An 18,700-nucleotide genomic window follows, 5' to 3' on the forward strand; every position below is an offset into this window, starting at 1 on the left:
TCTCAAAGTCCTATTTTTTCACACCTCATTATTGAGGACTTGAGTAGGATGGGGACGGAGTTGACTTTTGTGCTATTCGGAAGGAATGGGCTTGCTGAAGAAAGACTATCAACAAGATTTCAGCAGACATGTTCGTTTTGGAAAGAGTTTTAAGGCTTTAAGACCTGTAACACTTGTATCCAAAGAGGTGGGATTCTTGGACCTTCAGTTACCTGCCTGTTGTGGAGATGCAGGGTTATTTAGTTGTAATGTCGGGAAATCTTTTGTGTCATAATTGTTAGGCTGTATAATGTTCTGTCTTTTAAGCCGAGAGAAGAAAAAAGTATAAATTGATAGAGTTTGTTATATTAACGTTTCCGTTGACCACTTCCCGTTCTTTTTGTTGGTTTCTCTGGATTCCAGGTAACAAATGGTGTCATTTCCTTGGGCCATTACCGCCTTGTTTCCACCTGCATCTTTTGTACTGTTCGTCTCAAATAAATCCCATTTCTGTATGTTACAGTCCCCAACATAGGATTACATACATCGTTTTATGCAGTTGTCTTTTAAATCAGTTAAGAGACGAAAGAAGAGATTGGCAATCCGATCTGTTCCTTTACTGGCGTATTTGTTTTTATCAAGTGAATTAGAATTAGTGTCTGATGTCACTCGTTTTCAGCCTAAAGAACTTGGTTTAGTAGTTTTTGTAAGCCGGGTCTTCTAGGAACAAATTATCTCCATGGTTGTTGATCTGAAAATGTCTTCATTTCACCTTCATTTTGAAAATCTAGTTTTGCTAGATAGAAGAGTCTGACTGACTTATTTTGTCTTTCACCCCTTTGAATATGTCATCCTGCCACCTTCTGGCTTCATTAATTCCAAAGGAAGGTCAGATGTTGATTTAATTGGAGTTCCCTTGTACGTGCTAAGACATTTTTCTCTCGCTGCTTTCAAGATTTTCTTTTTGTCTTTGAAAATGTTGACTGTGTTATATCTGGGTATGGATCTCTCAGTTTATCCAACGGGAAGTTCGTTAAATTTCTTGGCTATGCTGATTCATTTAATCACATTTAAGAAGTTTTCAGGAATTATTTCTTTGGATATTTTTCTGCTCCTTTCTCTCCTGTCCTTCTGGGACTCATAATATGACATGTATGTTGGTGCCCTGGATGGTGTCCCAGATTTCTTTGAGGATCTTTTCCTTTTTCTTCATTCTTTCTTCTCCCTGTTCCTCGGATTGCGTAGACTATTGGTCTTTGTGCAAGTTTGCTGATTCTTTCTTCCACGCAGATTTCCTGTTGGGTCCCTTCAGTGAATTTTTTAATTTTGGTTATTGTACTTTTGAACACCAGAAATTCCATTTGCTTCTTTTTTGTGACTTCTGTCTCTTTATTGATATTTTCTATTTGACGAGACATCATTGTCATACCTTTAATTCTTTCAGCATTTCATGTGTCCTTTAGTTCTTGGAGCATCTCTATAATAGCTGCTGTCTAGTCTTTGTCTCCTAAGTCCAGTATCTGGGGCCTTCCAAAGGCAGCTGCTGTCGCCTGCTGTTTTTCCTGTGTATGGATCACACTGTCCTGTTCCTTGGCATGTTTTGTTTCTTTTTTGTTGAAAGGTGGGCATTTTATTTTTTTTAAAAGATTTTATTTATTTGAGAGAGCAAGAGTGAGAAGGGGGAGCAGCAGAGGGAGAGGGAGAAGCAGGCTCCCCGTGGAGCAAGGAGCCCAACGTGGGGCTGCATCCCAGGACCCCGGGATCATTACCTGAGCCAGAGGCAGACGCTTAACCGACTGAGCCACCCAGGCACCCTGAAAAGTGGACATTTTAGATAATGCAATACAGCAACTCTAGATACTGATCTCTTTCCCTCCTGTCTGTGGAGCTTGTTTTTGTTGCTTGCCGGTTGGTTGGTTGAGTGACTTCACTAGACTAGTTCAGTGAAGTCTCTTTGCTGTTCAGTGTGCAGCCTCTGGTGTCACTCCTTGGCGGGCACAGCGCTGGGCATGTACATGGCTGCTCTGACCCTCCCACCCCCACGCAGGGGTGATGGTGGTTACACCTGGGCTCTCCTCTACTATGTCTTACCCGATTTCCCTGTTGCGTTCTTCCTGTGTTGATAATAGACCCGAGTTGTCAGCTGATGACTGTGTTTTTGACCATGCCCTGAGACGTAAGCATTCCACAGTCTGAGATCATTAAAGTCGGGCTCCTTTGCAGGGGTAGTCTTCAGGGCCCGTCTTCAGGGTTTTGTCTGACCTCAGGAAGGCTCTTCTTTGCGCTCTCTGCCCTGCTGCTCTTTGTGAAATGAGCTGGTCTGCCTTTGGCCTCCAGCTATTGTGGAACTACCAACTTCCTCTTCATTTCCTGCCACAGAAATCTCCCTGGTCTGTGATAGTGCCCATAAGCTTGGCCTTCCCTACTCTGTGTTGTGTGTCCTCTGGTCCACTTCTGGAGAGCTCTCTTTTTTAAAGATTTTATTTATTTATTTGGCAGAGAGCGAGAGAGGGAACACAAGCAGGGGAAATGGGAGAGGGAGAAGCAGGCTTCCCGCTGAGCAGGGAGCCCGATGCGGGGCTCGATCCCAGGACCCCGGGATCGTGACCTGAGCCGAAGGCAGACGCTTAACGACTGAGCCACCCACTCAGGCGCCCACTGGTCCTCTTGACCACACTTGCCTGGAACAGAGCTGCTCCGGCCCAGGCTGTGGCAAATGGCAATGCTGCTGGGCCTGGCCGAGGAGAAACCGTCATCCTAGACTAGAGGTTGTGGGGTAAGAGGGAGCCGCTGCTTCTTCCCTGTCCCCACCCAGGGTAGCATTTCTGTTACTCTGGGCTGAAGGATAGGGGAGGAGCAGGTTATCCAATGCTAGAGTGTGGCTATTCTTACCAAGAGGAGTTGATTTTCTTGAATAAATGTTTCTCTATTTGCTGTATGCTCTTCAGACAATTCATAGAGACTTAAAATGTTTAATTTTTTTTTTTTTTCCTGGTTAGGGCTGTTTTTCCAGGTAATCTGAGAAGCTTCTCATCCCACCCCTCCAGGTCTAGCTCTAACGTTTTGAAAAAAATAAACTCTGCTTCCTCATGGATATTTTACTTTCTAGACCTCACTGATGCACACAGTCCTCTCCTTCCTCTGTCTGCGGTCAGAAGTCTTTTACCTTGAACTCAGCCGATTGTCGGTGGAAGAACAAGCAGTTTAACCTTCTGATCGCATAAAAGGCATTGAATTTACTTCAACAACATGGCTTTCTGTTACAGATGAGGGAGAAATTTGTCTCTAACCTACCCAAACCTTACTCTGCTGGACAGTATGAGTCTGTCTTTGAGGATTTGAAGATATTGCCAGGAAGGGAAGGGTCTTTGTTCCCCTGGTGCAGGCAGTTCCCAGTGATTGCTGGGAAGTAGCTGGAGTTTTCTCCCTGACCCCAGTTACTACCCACACACCTGAATTTTTGCCTCTTCTGTTTATAACATACTGGTATGGGTATTTTGAGGGATTTAACCCCAATATCTGATGCACACAGGGATGGTGTCCAGCTGCTCTTCTGGGTAAGTATTCTCAGAAAACCCTATTTTCAGGAATAATAGAACATCAAGGAGCTTAATGGAAGGTGAGGGTTGGCCTGCCACCTGTTTCTGTGTGACTGGTCAGTTCTGAATGCTTACTACATGTGTAAAGAGTGGGGAGAAGTCAGAAGATGAAGAGTATTGCAGGACATGTGACAACATGAAATTCAGATTTGTGTCCATAAATGAACTTTGATTGGAACATAGTTCTGCTCACGTGTTTATGTGTTGCCTACAGTTGCTTTGATGCTGTGACAGGAGAGTTGAGTAGTTGCAGCAGAGGCTAGCCCTCAAAATCCAAAATCCTTCCCATCTGGTTTTTTACTGAACAAGTTTGCTGACCCAGTCTAAAATATGTCTGAATGGAGCAGCATGAGTGATTTTTTCTTAAGGAAATATTTTAGGGCCTAACAACCATGTCTCAGTAGGACTTAGAGATGCCTGACAAGTTTCAGGACACGTAGTTGGAGTTCAGGTGGAAATAAGTGTGCCACCAGTTCTGTAAGCAAATGTCATTCACAAGGAAAACTTAAAAACCTAGGTCACGTGGGTATTTGAAATGAGCACTGCAATGGTGCAGGTTTTCCCCAGCTTCTGTTTGATCTGAGATGGTAGCATTCTGACTGTTTTCTGTAACTACTAAATTTCTTTCTAACTTAGAAGAAGCTATATTCCTTACTTGATTTCTTGTCCTTGGAGGAAATGTGCTTCCCAAGGTTATATCTGTATTAATTTAAAATACTCAGATAATTCCATTGGCTGAGTTTAAAAAAATTAAAAAATCAGATGAATTATTTCTGGCATGATATAGACATTCTTGAAAATTAAGTGAAGAGCTAGGAGTTAAAAAGTCTGGAATTTTAAGCTACTTGCTTTTTGTGACAGTGTAGACAAAAGCCTGACTGATAGAAGAATGTCCTATAAGAATGTATTTTAACCTTTCAAATGTGCTAAAAATTGAGCATGATTCAATGCTTTTTAGGCTTAGTGTTTATGCTTTGCAAAGGATCATGATTCATAGTCAAATTGTAATTATTTCTTACAAGAAAAGATACAGTTTTACCTGAGCAGTATTTGACTTTATAAAACTTTAGCATCCTTTTTTTTTTTTTTTAGATTTTATTTATTTATTTGACAGAGAGTACAAGCAAGGGAAGCAGCAGGCAGAGGGAGAAACAGGTTCCCCACCGAGCAGGGAGCCCAACACAGGGCGTGATCCCAGGACTCCCGGATCATGATCTGAGCCAAAGGCAGACGCCCAACCGACTGAGCCACCCAGGCGCCCCTTTAGCATCCTTTTAAAAAACATTTCTAAGATTAGTCATATTTACTGACATCTGTTCCCTGCAAGACAATTTTTACTCAACAAAGTCTACCTATCGTTTACCTGTGATTAAATGGTCAAACAATAGGGCTTTTCCCTCTATGCTGAAAGAAAGAAAATCTGCCTTTCCATTGCAGTTCTTGGTTATCACTGGGTTCAAACTCACTCTTATTTGGGGGGCATGTAGTGAAATGATGTCATTTCTATGACTTAAAACCCTAAAAGCTCTGCCAGGGAAGTTCAGAGACATATACAGATCAGTTCAGCATCTGAAACCACATTTTTGTGTTCTGACTTGTGGTATTGAGTGGTTTCTGGTCTTGTGCCTGAGAGATTCCTCGTCCTATCGCACACATTGTTAGTCATTCTCAGGCGCTTTCTCCTTCTCCATCCTGCCAGGTTCTGCCTGCCCAAATCCACGACTGTGCTTCTACATCAATGACTTTGTGAAACATTTTTGTTTCTGTTTTCCAGGCATCTAGTGGAAATTATTATTTCATCCCGTACATCGTGACACCGTGTGCTGATTATTTTTGCTGCGAGAGTGACGCCCAAAGGCGTGCCTCAGAGTACATGCAGCCCAACTGGGACACCATCCTGGGTCCGCTGTGTGTGCCCCTGGTGGACAGGTTTATTAGCCTCCTCAAGGACATCCACGTGACCTCATGGTAATTCCCATTCACCGTCAGCAACCCTGGGAGCCTTGCCAGAATTTTCCCTTCATGGAAGCTGTAGACCGTTAGGAGACCGTAATGCCCAGAGAATGGGGAAACCCAGCCAGTCTGTTTTGTGCTTAAGTGCTTCTGGAATCTATTATTGTTCCTTGCTACCTCACTAAGTTGGGCCATTGAGGTGTAGCCAAAAGAGAATAGAAGTGGAGTTTTAGCAGGTGAGGGTTGAGCCTGTATCTGGCCCCAGCTCCCTGTGTGACCTTGACAAATAATTCTGTGTAGCTGTTTTCTCATCTAGAAAATAAGGACGTTAAGTCACTGTTTTTATGCTCTTTCAACCCTAAGATTTTGTGTTTTAAGATCCTTTCCGAACATGATTTTGTCTCCCCCTGTCCCCAACCCCATGCAGCTGTTGAGGTTGTTAAAATGGCTCAACAAGTTCACTCCAATCATTAAGTTCTTGCGTTGAGTCAAGTCACAGGACATCCTGACCCCAGGATGTCTTGGGACGTGTTCTTTGCAGATTTATGTCAGAGAAGGTGGGGAATACTCATTCAGAGGTGAGCAGGTTTGGGTCTGAGTCCTGGGTCAGACAATTCTGCACTTGGCAGCCTCGTAAAAGCTCACCTATCTGAGCCTCTGTGCTCAAGAAGCCATACCTTAAAATGTTCTTATTCTAAAAGTTGGAGGCCAAAAGTTATCCACTAAACCAAAGGATCCAGTGATTGTGCTTGCCGCCTATTTAAAGGATCTACTCCTGTAAGCTACCTCACAAGAAGGATCTGTCCTTCCAAAACAAATGAAAATCCAGAGCCCTAGCAGAATTGGCTTTAAATGGAAAGGCCCCCACATCCCACTGTGGCTCAGATGGTGGCTCCCCCAGCTGTGACTTGTGTCAGTCTGAGGTACACACTTGCGAATAGTCTGTTCTTTTTCTATCCTGTCATCTCTTGTTTGGACACAGTTTCTCCTACGCACCTTAATGGAGAAATAAGACTAGAAACCCAGGTCTTTGTGACCAAATGCCAGTGTGGACAACAGATGGGGGGTCTTTAGTGGGGCATTCCTGCAAAGCCTGACACAGTCCAACCTTGCTGCACAATGAACATTTTAGTGACATTGAGGGAGAAAGCTCTTCAAATATTAGCTTTACAGGTCTGACGAGGAAATGGGCTGGCTTGAGTCTGCCATCTGAGCCAGGCCTTCCAAGAAGTGGGCTCAAGTTTGTTTTTAGTGAAAGGAGTGTGTGTGTGTGTTATCAATAGGAAAGTATCTGTTTTGATTTGGTGTAATTCCAAAGGACTCGAAATACCTGTTAGTCGCTTCTACCCCTTGAATGGTTACTGAGAAGGGTACATGGGGCTTCTGTTTAAAACATCTGTAGGAGGGATGGCAGGTAAGTTTTTCGCTCAGGTGTCAGCTCTGATAGATGGGTAAAGGCTGCCTGTAGCCTTGTGCTGAAAAGGGGTTTGAAACCATTTTCAAGTTCACATCAGTCAGCAGCATCTTCCCTCATTACCACAGGCAGAAACGTCTACATGTGTAGTACATAGATGATAGCTCCGAGCCATACTCAATTCAGTATTTTGCTTTTTTACTTACAAGTTATAGCTCTTGTGAGGTTTCTTAGTTTATTAAAACTGTTTTTCTGAATTAGCCTTAAAAACAAGATTAAAGTCTAACTCCTCACTTGTCAGGTTAAACCAATAACACTTTAATATCTTTGATGACTTTATAGTCCACCAAACGGACAGTGGCTGTCACCCAACTTAATGGCTCCTAAGATTAATGACAGAATTTTACACACTGGTGGAATCTGCTAATTTGCTCATCGGGATGATAAGCAAGAGACAAATAAGAAAATAAAGAATGAAAGCAACACACTGATAATTTTATGTCAGAGCGCTTTCTGTGGGGCACCACTGCATTCTTTAAATGTTATGAGCATTGGCGTAGGCATAGGCTGTGTCTTATATTCACATTTACTTGGCATAGGTTTAAAATTATTAAAAGCAAGTAACATTCATTCTTATTCTTATGTATTTGTCTTTCTCTGAAGGCTGTTAAATTGAGCCTGCTCCTTTTTTTTTTTTTTTAAGGTTTCTTTTAGAGACAGTGTGGGTGGGAGGGGCAGAGGGAGAGAGAGAATCTTAAGCAGACTGTCCAATGAGCACAGAACCCGATGCGGGGCTCAATCCCATGGCCCTGAGATCATGACGAGCCTGCTTCTTTCCGCCCCCCCCCCCATAAACAGCCTAGTTTTTCTCTCTACAACGAAGTCCTCTCAGCTACTTAACGGGTTGATTGTAGATTACTGCTTGGCAGTGCCCAGTCTCCATTAAAACATTACTTGGAAAGTAGACAACATATTTAAATCAATCTATGGTCACCGTAAGTTGGCCTCTATACGTCAAATTAGATCATCTGTGAAAGTTTTAAACCAAGTACCAGATATTAGCACTGGTTCTCTGAGAGGCTGCAGTAAGAGATTCCAGTGTGGATTTGAACTGCTTTAGATGTTTTTATACATCCCTATTATTATCTAGATGCTCCCAGGAAGGAAGTTTTGTTTTACGTTAGAAAAGCATTCTGGCAGTCGAAAATGAGCAGGGGAGTGGGAGTGAAAGGCAGAGGTTGTCCATAAGCTTCCAGGCACAGCTTCTGGGATTGCTCATGGACGCACCCAGTTTCTGGCTCTTGGCCAACTGGAAAGAGCTTTGTGATTTCTGTCTAGGTGGGGATACCTGATAGATGGACGTTAAAGACATTCTCATTATACTGTGTTTCATGATTTTTGGACTTGTATTTGGCTTTGTGATAATGTGTTAATAGTGGGGGAAATAAGCGATTCAAGTAAGGTAACCTCTTGCTCTCTCTGTGTTGGAAAATCCCAGAGGGGATAGGGTGGGCTGAGTAGCAAGTCCTATGAGTCATCCAAATACTAACAGGGGTCAACTTTGAAAATACTTCCAAGGTCCTAATGAAGTGAATTTGTTGATGTTGAGTGGTTAGTTGCCACAAAAGGCGACTAGCAAGTAGGACCTGTCTGTCTCTGCTGGTGCAGGGAGGCTCGGGGCTGGGAGAGGCCTCCCTGTGTCCAGCTCTGTCATGGCTATGAGAACCAAGGTGGTTTGAGCTGCCGAAGGAAACAGAGTCCCACATGTAGGTAGATGCTACTGGAGGTTTACCTGTTTCCTCTCCAGCGTTTACTACAAAGAAACCTTGTTAAACGACATCCGGAGAGCCCGAGAGAAATACCAGGGTGATGAACTGGCAAAGGAACTGGCTCGGATCAGACTTCGCTTGGACAACACCGAAGTCCTGACCTCGGACATCATCGTTAATTTGCTGCTGTCCTACCGCGACATCCAGGTACAAGCCCCCTTCACAGAAGTGGGTGCATGCGGAGCGCTTCCTTGGCCTGAGGAGTTCGTTCCTCACGTGAAGCACTCTTCTGCCCGCCAGATGGTTAGCTAACTGATTTATGGACAAAAGAGGATTGTGGCTAGGTCATAGATCCCCTAGCATATCTGTTGTGCGGGTAACATTGGGGGTTTTGTCACATCAGATGGCCACTCCCGCCAAACCTCATTCACAGTGCTGCTCGATAAAAGGATCTTAGAATTTAACAGTTTAGATGCACTTTATGCGAGGCATTGTTTCAAGCTCTTGGCGAGTCCCAGTTCACTTAATCCTCTTCACAAGCTTATGGGATGTATACTCTGATTATCCCCGTTTTACAAATGAGGCACAGAGAAGTTAAGTAAGTTGTCCAAGGTCACACAGCAGTTAACAGATTCAACTGAGGCAGCGTTGTCCTTGCTCTTTACTCCTCGGCTATGCTACTTTCTTTAGGCCCCTGTCACTTTCTTCTTTGTTGACCACGCTGCCCATCAGTGACAGGGAGGGTAGTAGCAGAGGCACATCCAGGACCCAGGCAATGCAGAGGTTTACTCTAAAGCCTCAGAGCCTCATGAGGAGTGCTTGAGACAGAGTTTATGGGATGCAGTACCATGCAGGAAATGGAGTGTTTCTGCCCTCCAAGTTAAATGCTGTCGAGCCATTTGTAAGGATGTCTTGACTTGCTTCCCTTTGGGGGGAACACAGGACAGTGTGCCTTCCATGAAGAATTCTACAAAGCCATATTGGAGGTTGTTGACAACAGGTCTTTAAATCAAATTGAGAGAGGCACCCACTTATGACCTGAACAAAGAAGAATCAACTGCTAAGGAATGCACACCCTGGTGATAAACAGATGCATCTAATTGACTTTAATAGCAGATGCTATTAGGGATTTTGACAATGATGAAATGATGGCCAGGGGACAAGAGAGTGCAAATGACCTGTTTTTGAAGTCTGTCTTCCATTGAGCTCCTTCTGTGCTGGCCTTCACGCCTCTCTTCTTTTTATAACCTTCCATTGGTAGGGCTCAGAGGTAAGCCAGAAGCTTCTTGGAATACACTCCCGCCTTTTCTTGAGCAGCAGCATCAAGTTGCAGAGCCACAGAACAGACGTGGGATCCCAGTGGGCAGTCCTCCTCAGTGAACTGTGGCTGGCTGGCAGTGAGTTGGCCAGTCACCCTGGTTGGAAGCCTGGCCGAAAGAGTAGCAGATGGCACTGCTCAGAGGGGACCCAGCTGAGATGAACACAGTAGCAGTTTTTCCCTGGGTGATTATGCAGCTTAGGACCCTGCTTCTCAACCAGAGGACATGTGGCGGGGTCTGGAGACCTTGTTGGTTTTCATGGCTCAGGGGTGAGGGGGAGGTGCTGCTGTCATCTCCCGGCTCCAGGCCCTGGGTGCTGCTTAACCTCCCAGAATACCCAGGCCAGCCCCCACAACCGAGAAGGATCCAGCCCCAAAGGGTCAGTAGTGCCAAGGTGGAGAAACCCTGGTTTAGATGAATTCAGTTCTTTATGGCAGAATGGGAAGGACCTGGCATGTTTGCTCTCTTCCCATGCTAGGTGACTATAAGATTTTGTGTGTGTTTATATCTCGCTCATTTTATTTTTTTTTATTTATTTTTTTAAGATTTTATTTATTTATTTTGACAGAGACACATGGCGGGAGAGGGAGAAGCAGGCTTCCCGCTGAGCAGGGAGCCCAATGTGGGGCTCGATCCCAGGACCCTGGGATCATGACCTGAGTCGAAGGCAGACGCTTAACCGACTGAGCCACCCAGGCGCCCCTATCTCTCTCATTTTAACCCACAGCTCTGCTGGTGCTCTTAACTCTCCTGCACTCACGGTGTGGGAGCTTTTTCTGGGCTGCCGGACTTGCTTGCTTGCTTTTGTTGCCTTTGGATTTAGCCTCATCCCCTTGATCCGTTTGTGGCCTCTGATAGCAGGGATTCTTGGTCTACCTTCTCTCTCATTCATTTTGGGTTGTTGTTGTGTTTTGTTTTTTTTTAAACCTTATTCCTGTTATGTTACAGGCTGTAAGTAACTTCACTAAATGCTGTCTGTAGGGAAATGCTTAATATTTAAATGCTGAGGCAGTCTTAGGTTGATAACCATTCAGAAGAACCTGAGAAGAGCTGTGGGTCTCCTGTCTTTCTCACCTTGGGACCTCTTGCCAACAGGACTATGACGCCATGGTGAAGCTGGTGGAGACCCTGGAAATGCTGCCTACGTGTGACTTGGCCGACCAGCATAATATTAAATTCCACTATGCATTTGCACTCAACAGGTAAGAGTGAGACCTGCTGCCTCTTAAATTCTTCTTTCATTCAACCCTCACTGAGTCTGAGCCAGATCGGGTGCTAAATGCCAAGGTTATGAAAATGGGCAAGGCATCTGGTCTTGGTGTTCATGGATTTTGTCTTTGGAATGTATATTCCAGCCATGAGTTCAGACATGTAACTAAAGCCCTAGAACTCAGAGCAATAAATGCCTTGATGAGGGTTTGCCCCAAATGCTGTGGAAGCCTAACAGAAGGAGGAAGTCCTTCCACTTGGGGCTTTTAAAGAGGCTTCCCTGGGGTCTTTAGGGCTGGGTTTGGAATTCGTAGTAAGAATTACCTCACATGCAGAAGAGAGCGTGGGATGGGGTGGTGAAAAGGCCATTCTACTTGGCCAGAGCAGAAATGGGAGCTTAGTGTTCTTCATGTGCAGTGGGCCTTCAGGGAACATCCAGGGCCTTCAGGGAACATCCAGGGCGATTAGAGTACAGGATGCCCCGGAAGCAAACGCATGCCCTGAGGCTAAGTGTGGAGGCTGGGACTATGTCTTGAAAGGACCTCATATACATGAATAAGGGGTTGATAGTTATCTTGTGGACTGTGGGGAATGAGTTTTAGCAACTGGATGACTGTTGTAGGATAGGAGAAGAAGGTGCTGTCTTCATTTACTAGTATAATCTGAACTTTTGAATACAAATTTCTGGGCTAGATGGAGTTTGTGAGACTTGGAAATTCCTGCCTGGAGACCAGGAGCCTCAAAAGCTTGTGTGCTGGGGGTATTAGGATGCTGTAACAAAGAGACCCGGAATGCAGTGATTTGAGTAAAATGGAAATTGCTCTTTCACCTAACAGTGTAGCAGTGAGTGGGCCAGATGAGTGGCTTAGCACTGCTGCGGGAGTTGTTTGGGGACCTGGTTTCTGATCATTTTGTAGCTCTTGAATTTGTGAAAATGTTATCCCCTTCTAGTTGAAGCTAGGTCACTCCTACTCTGTATTCCAGCCTATGTAAAGGGGGAAAGACTGGAAGTTCAGGACAAGTTCCTTTAAAGCAAGTAGAATTAACATGGGGACACTTCTACTCGCATTCCATTGGCGAACGCATACTCACATGACCCCATGTAGCCAGAAGGGCAGCTGGGAAATGTAGTCTCTACCTGGGCAGCCATGTGCTCATTCAAACTCAGCTACTGTGGATTTGGAGGATCATTAGGAGTTGGCCAGGTTGAACCTCACAAAATCCCAGGTGCCTAAATGTTTTAGTCCTGCAGTCTCCCTTCTTCCCCGGTTAAGATACAGGAAGGGGAACACCATTAGGTGAATACGGTGAGAGCCATGCCCAGATAAACTTACTGCTGGGCCTGCCCTCTGCTGGGGCCAGGAATTGGTCATACTGAATCATAAAGCAAAAAACTCTGGCTGGGGAGGGCGGTATTCAAACTTAGCCTGAGAGCCAGAGAGTTCTGGCACCTCCTCATCAACCTTCCGTGGCCAACATCTTCCACAGGGAATGAATAAAGTGAGCGTAGGAGGTGACCTGAGTGAGAGGACTCTTGTGTCTGGTTTCTCAGAGTCTTGGCTTGGCTTCAGCAGCTGCATCAGGCTACACGTTGTGTCCCTGGCAGCATCTGCGGGACAGCTGATGTGTTCAGGAGCCCATGGCTTCAGGAGGCTCATAACACACATGATGTCACATCTCTCTTTTACAGCGAAGCAACATGTACACACAGTGAAATGCATAGATCATAAGTATACAATTCGATGAATTTTGATAAATGGACATATGCTGTAAACAACGCCCCTATCCGCAATATAAAACATGTCTCTCCCCTCACAGTGCTCCTTTGGGCTCCTTTGCAGGCAAGCCGCACCCCTTCATAGGCAACCACTGTTGTCACATCTGTCACCATGCATGAATTTTTCCTGTCCTGGAACTTCATATAAATGGAGTCACAGAGTGTGTATTCCATCGTGTCTGTTTCCTTCCCTCGGCATCACGTTGGTGAGATTCATCTGTGCCGCTTGGATGTTTCGGTAGCTCCTTGATTCCTGTTGCCCTCGGGTAGCCCATTGTATGGATATACCACAACTGATCTAGCCCTTTGATGGCTGATAAACCTTGGGGCTTGTTTTCAGTTTGGGGGTGCTAAAGAACCGTGCTCCTATGAATATTCTTGCGCATGATTTTTGTACGCATATGGCACGTTTCTGTTGGGTACATAGCATGTGTCCTGCCCTCATAGATACTGGCAAACAGTGATAGGATTTTTATTCTTTTTGAAGGGAAGGTTTCATGGTCTCTAGGAAAATGTGCCTGCTCTCTCCCCACTGGTCTTTATTTATTTTTTTTAAGATTTTATTTATTTGACAGAGAGAGACACAGCGAGAGAGGGAACACAAGCAGGGGGAGTGGGAGAGGGAGAAACCGACCTCCCGTGGAGCAGGGAGCCCGATGCGGGGCTCAATCCCAGGACCCTGGGATCATGACCTGAGCCGAAGGCAGCCGCTTAACAACTGATCCACCCAGGCGCCCTCCCCACTGGTCTTTAAATTCAGTGTCCCAGGGCAGGGAGCATCGGGAAGGACATCTTCATTAAGCCTGAAATAAAAAGGTCCTGTAACTGTTAGGCCAAAGTAGTGTGTGCCACTTTTATTTATACATAATCATACTTGATTAACCCTTGACTTATAAGGATTAAATGAGTTACCACTGGTGATGTTCCTGGCAGAATGTCTGGCCCACGACAAGTGCTATAAAAAAAAAAATGGTTTGTTAAATAAAAACTAAGAGGGTCATTTAAGTCAGTCGCCACTGTGTCTTGTCCCAGACGGAGTAGAGGTAACTGTTGTCAAACAGAACAGTCTGATTGCCATCCACTTGAAGTAATAAAAGAGAAAAACAATTTGTGAAATGAAAAACCAGTATCTAAGGGAAATGGGTGTGGCAGGATGAAGTGATCCCAAGACCAGTGCATTTCCAGTTGGGAAGCAGAATGGCCGGGATGCACGCACACCCCAGAACCACCTTGCTCTCTGACGGTGGCTGTTTTCCTTCTGGGCCCCTAGTAGACAGTGGCTCTGTATTATGGGCCAGGCAAGGTGTCAGCATATTCACAGTCAAATTTGGTACTATGTACGGTTTTGAGAAACTGGATGGCATCACCTTGTGTCTATAAAGGCAAATACAGTGATGGACAGATGATTTTCCTGCATTACAGTTGACCTTTAACTCTCAGGAAGTGGAGAAATTGTGGCTGTAAATTAGTCAGTAAAGGTTGACAGTTAATGAGTGATGTTTGAGCCTCAGATGGCAAGGGCTCTCTGTGACTAGGAAAGCTGGATTGAGCCAGCTAGCTTTTCCTGCTAGCTTCCACTTCAGCTGCATTCAGAAGCACGTTCAAAGCTGCTTCAAGTTTGCACTGCACAGTTAAACTGCTTGCCACTCGGTGGCATGGGACCCTGTATGAGGAGCTTTCATTTGCTGCTGTTTTTACAGCCACGACTTTATTAGATATGCAGCCAGAAGAACCTGCCCAAGGATCCAGGCAGCAGGCAGAAAGATAGTCCGGAAGGAGGAGTACTGGAAGGAATCAAAGTAGTAGGTTAGGAACAAGACGTGCCTGCACAAAGTAGGAATGTTCTCATATTCTACTCCCCGTGTCTTCGGGGCAAGACTGCCAACTCCAGAGGAAAGTACTCCGTGGGGCCTAGAAATGCGTGCAGGGGCGAGAGATGAATGTTACAGAATCGAGCCGGTGCCAGGGAGGCTGCAGTCTTGTTCCAGAACCTACAGTGGTCGCCTCGTCCTCAGCCCCTGGGACTGTCCAGCCACGTCCTTGCTCAGGTGGAGGGACACATGCCCCCAGGAGGGCAGTGTGGGCTCCTTGTCTCTGCCATAACCGCCAGCGTCCTTTTGTTTCTTCTGTTTATGTTCGCTGTTCTCTCTCACCATCTTAATTCATGCATTTGTATGACCATTCTTTATTAGGCGTTTGTTAAAAGTAGAAAAATGATGACCTTTCCGCACTTGTATAGTGCATTGATCTCCGGGTCACTAAAATCGTGTTGCCATAAGGAGGACCCGTGTTTGTGGTGATCATTTTCCTGTGAAGACAAACACGAATCCTGTGAATTTAAAAGGAGTCACTTGGTCCAAACCCTTCATTTTAGGAGGAAGAAAGAAAGAAGGGCAAGGGCCCAGGATATAACAGCTGATGAGTAAGAGATCTAGAGCCAGAACTCCCCAGCTTTAGCACAGTGCTCTAGATACCCTCATTTAATATGGCACAGCGTTATCTGTGAAACTCTGCCCAGAAAGCTTCCTCTTATTTTCATTTGCCTGAAGGACAACCAAAGGAGCCCTGGGCCTCTGGGAACTGTAGGGCCATCCTTTTATATGTTCCGCTCTGTCATCTATGATGAGAACATTAGATGGTAGCTGAAGATTGAAGCCACTCTCATATACTTTTTATACCAAAAGACCAGTTGCAGTATTTTTCTGAAAATTGGACCATCTCAGTATGTTCTGAGCAGTGGCCTTGCCAATAATACATATTTTCTTTTTGAAAAATATTGACCCAAAGGACTTAAACCACTTCCATCAGTCCTCTCCCCAGCCTCCTTGGGCCTAAGAAATCTTCCTTTTCTATCCAATTCCTGCTTCGGTTCCCTCCCTTTTGTCCCCACATCTTCTGACTTCTCTGTTGGGGAAGGCCTTTGTGCTGAAGAAGACCACGCATGAGGGTTTCCTAAAGTTAACAAGTGATGGAAAAATACAATCACGTGGGTTATATGTTATACACACACACACTCTCTTAAACAATTTGAGAGGGGCGCCTGGGTGGCTCAGATGGTTGGGCGTCTGCCTTCAGCTCAGGTCATGATCCCGGGGTCCTGGGATCAAGCCCTGCATCGGGCTCCCTGCTCAGCGGGAAGCCTGCTTCTCCCTCTCCCTCTGCCTCCCTCCCTGCTCATGCTTTCTCTTCTCTCTGTGTGTGTCTCTGTGTCTCAAATGAATAAATAAAATCCTTTAAAAATATTAAAAAAAATTTGAGAAATATTTCAAAACCACTCTGCTATTGACAACCCATGAAACTGGACTGCATTGCCGTGGAAGAAATGAGGATAATGGTAATTAATGGGATGGGTTTTTTTTTTTTATTGCAATTCCAATATAGTTAACATACAGTGTAATGTTAGTTTCAGGTGTACAATACAATGCTTCCACACTTCCATACCTCACCCGGTGCTCATCAGGACGAGTGCCCTGCTTCATCCCCATCACCTGTCTCCCGCATCCCCCTACCCCGTCCCCTCTGGTAACCAGCAGTTTGTTCTCTAGAGTTAAGAGTCTGTTTCTTGGCTTGCCAGTCTCTCTCTCTTTTTTTTTTTTTCCTTTACTCATGAGCCAAATTATGAAAGCAGCCTACGTGTCCATCAACAGATGAATGGATAAAAAAAAGATGTGGGGGTGTGTGTGTAATGAAATATTACTCAGCCACCAAAAAGAGTGAAATCTTGCCATTTGTAGTGACACGGACGGAGCTAGAGAGTATAATGCCAAGTGAAATAAGTCAGTCAAAGACGAATACCATATGATTTCACTCATGTGGAATGAGATGGTTTTAAGAACTAAATAAGACTATCTTAAATAAAAAAAAATTAGCACAGTGCCTGGCACATAGAAGAAGCTGAGTGTGAGTTGTCCTTCTATTTCCTGATGGAGAATCCCAACCACCAGTGTTATATCACCTTTAACAATAGTATTTCAGGAAGGCTTCTTAAGAAGAGCTGGAATCTCGAAGGTCATTTGGAGTAAAATGTGAGATGTAGTGAATAGCTTCTGAGCTCTTCCACGTAGAAGTTCTTCCAAGTAGAAGTCCTTTGAGAAACTTTGCATAAAGTTATGGAAATGGTCCCACATGACCTGGGTCCGTCCTTGCCTCCTGTCCTGTTCCTGGTTCACTACCCTGTCGCCACCCTCACCTGCCTTCAGTTCTTAAGAGGGGCAGGCTGTTCTCCTTGTGGATGTTTCCTCTGTCTGGAGTGTTCATTGCTTGCCAGACTGAATCTGATGATCCTTCAGTGCCTAGCTAAATGTCCCTTTCCTTAGAGGTTGGGGTTGCAGAGAATACCGTATCTAAAAGCAGTGTCCTTGCTGTTACTCATTGTCATAGCACCTGTTCTTTTCCCTTGTAGCACTCATATTTCTTTGTTACTTTCTAATATATATCATCCCTCCCACTAGACTAAATTGGGGGGGAGGGCTAGAGGAGCCACGGTCTACCCTGTGCCTAAGACCATTGTGCCACCCAGTAGGTATTTTTTGAATGGGTGAATGAATGAATGACTCTGTGATCTGCCGTGGTCTACGGTTGGAAGAGATCTATATGGTGATATCTGCGTTCTTACAGTTAAGGGCTTGGTATAGTAGAAGGCAAATTTATTGAATTTTTCTTTATATGTGTGAAAACAAAAATATCTAAGTCCTACATATTCAATGCATCCAGAAAACTACAAAAGCAGAATTACTGGTAATACCACCATCAAAGTAGGGCTTGGCCCAGAGCAGGCAATCCAGAAAGTGAAGGGCTGCATAAGCTAGGTCAGGGTCAGCAGCGATGCGTGTTTTCCTAGTGCGGGATCCCAGGTGTCAGTGAAAGTGGGGTATGATACGAACTCAGAGGGGAATTGGTCGGTATCACCAGGGAAATCTATGCCGCCTTGATGTTGGTGACTTGTATGTTAAGGTAGGGTAACTGCTGTAACAAGTAGCATAACAATTTCGGTGACCTAACATAATGAAATTATGTTAATTTCATAATTATTTTCACTTATGCGTCATTCCAGTGTAGATGTATCGTGCTTTAGGCAGTCTCTTCTCCAGGTGGTTGACAATCCACTCTCCTCCCATCCTGATGCTCCATCCTTTCTTCGATTCTCAGCTCTCCTTTCAGCTGGATGATAAAAAAGAGAGACCATGGTGAATTGCCAGGGATGGGGCGTGTGTGTGTGTATGTAACAGCTTTGCTGAGACATAATTCACATACCATACAATTCACCCATTTAAAGAGTACAAACCAGTGGTTTTAGTATACTCAGTGTTGTGCAACCATCACAATCAATTTTAGAATACTTTCATCATTCCTTCCCCCAAAACCCTGAACCCATTACCAGCCACTGCTCCCTATTTCCCCCCTAACTCCCCTCCCCGGCCCTCAACAACCACAGTTCTACTTTGGCAATCCATTAGCAGTCACTCCGTATTCCCCACCTCACTGGCTGGCCCTAGGAAACCACTCATCTGTTTTTTGTCTCTGGATTTGCCTATTCTGGACACTTCGTATGAATGGAATCCTATAATAGGGGAGCTTTTCTGGATGGCTTCTTTCACTTAGCATACGTTTTCAGGGTTCGTTCATGTCGCAGTGTGTGTCAGTACTAAATTTCTGTGGCTGAATAACATTCGATTGTATTT

The 18,700-nt window shown here is 44.9% G+C and overlaps 1 protein-coding gene across 3 annotated transcripts in view; it reads left to right on the forward strand.

The window, feature by feature from the left end:
• The window catches only part of MAP3K15 (mitogen-activated protein kinase kinase kinase 15), a 117,642-nt gene that overhangs the window by 34,218 nt on the left and 64,724 nt on the right, over positions 1-18,700 (forward strand). For all 3 annotated transcript variants that reach the window (XM_035725496.1, XM_035725498.1, XM_035725497.1), the window contains exons 4-6: positions 5,353-5,546; positions 8,753-8,921; positions 11,129-11,235. In XM_035725496.1, the coding sequence (XP_035581389.1) occupies positions 5,353-5,546; positions 8,753-8,921; positions 11,129-11,235 (470 nt within the window). The remainder of the gene's footprint in view (positions 1-5,352; positions 5,547-8,752; positions 8,922-11,128; positions 11,236-18,700) is intronic.

The sequence above is a fragment of the Zalophus californianus genome, chromosome X (genome assembly GCF_009762305.2).
Source record: "Zalophus californianus isolate mZalCal1 chromosome X, mZalCal1.pri.v2, whole genome shotgun sequence".
Classification (NCBI taxonomy): Eukaryota; Metazoa; Chordata; class Mammalia; order Carnivora; family Otariidae; genus Zalophus; species Zalophus californianus.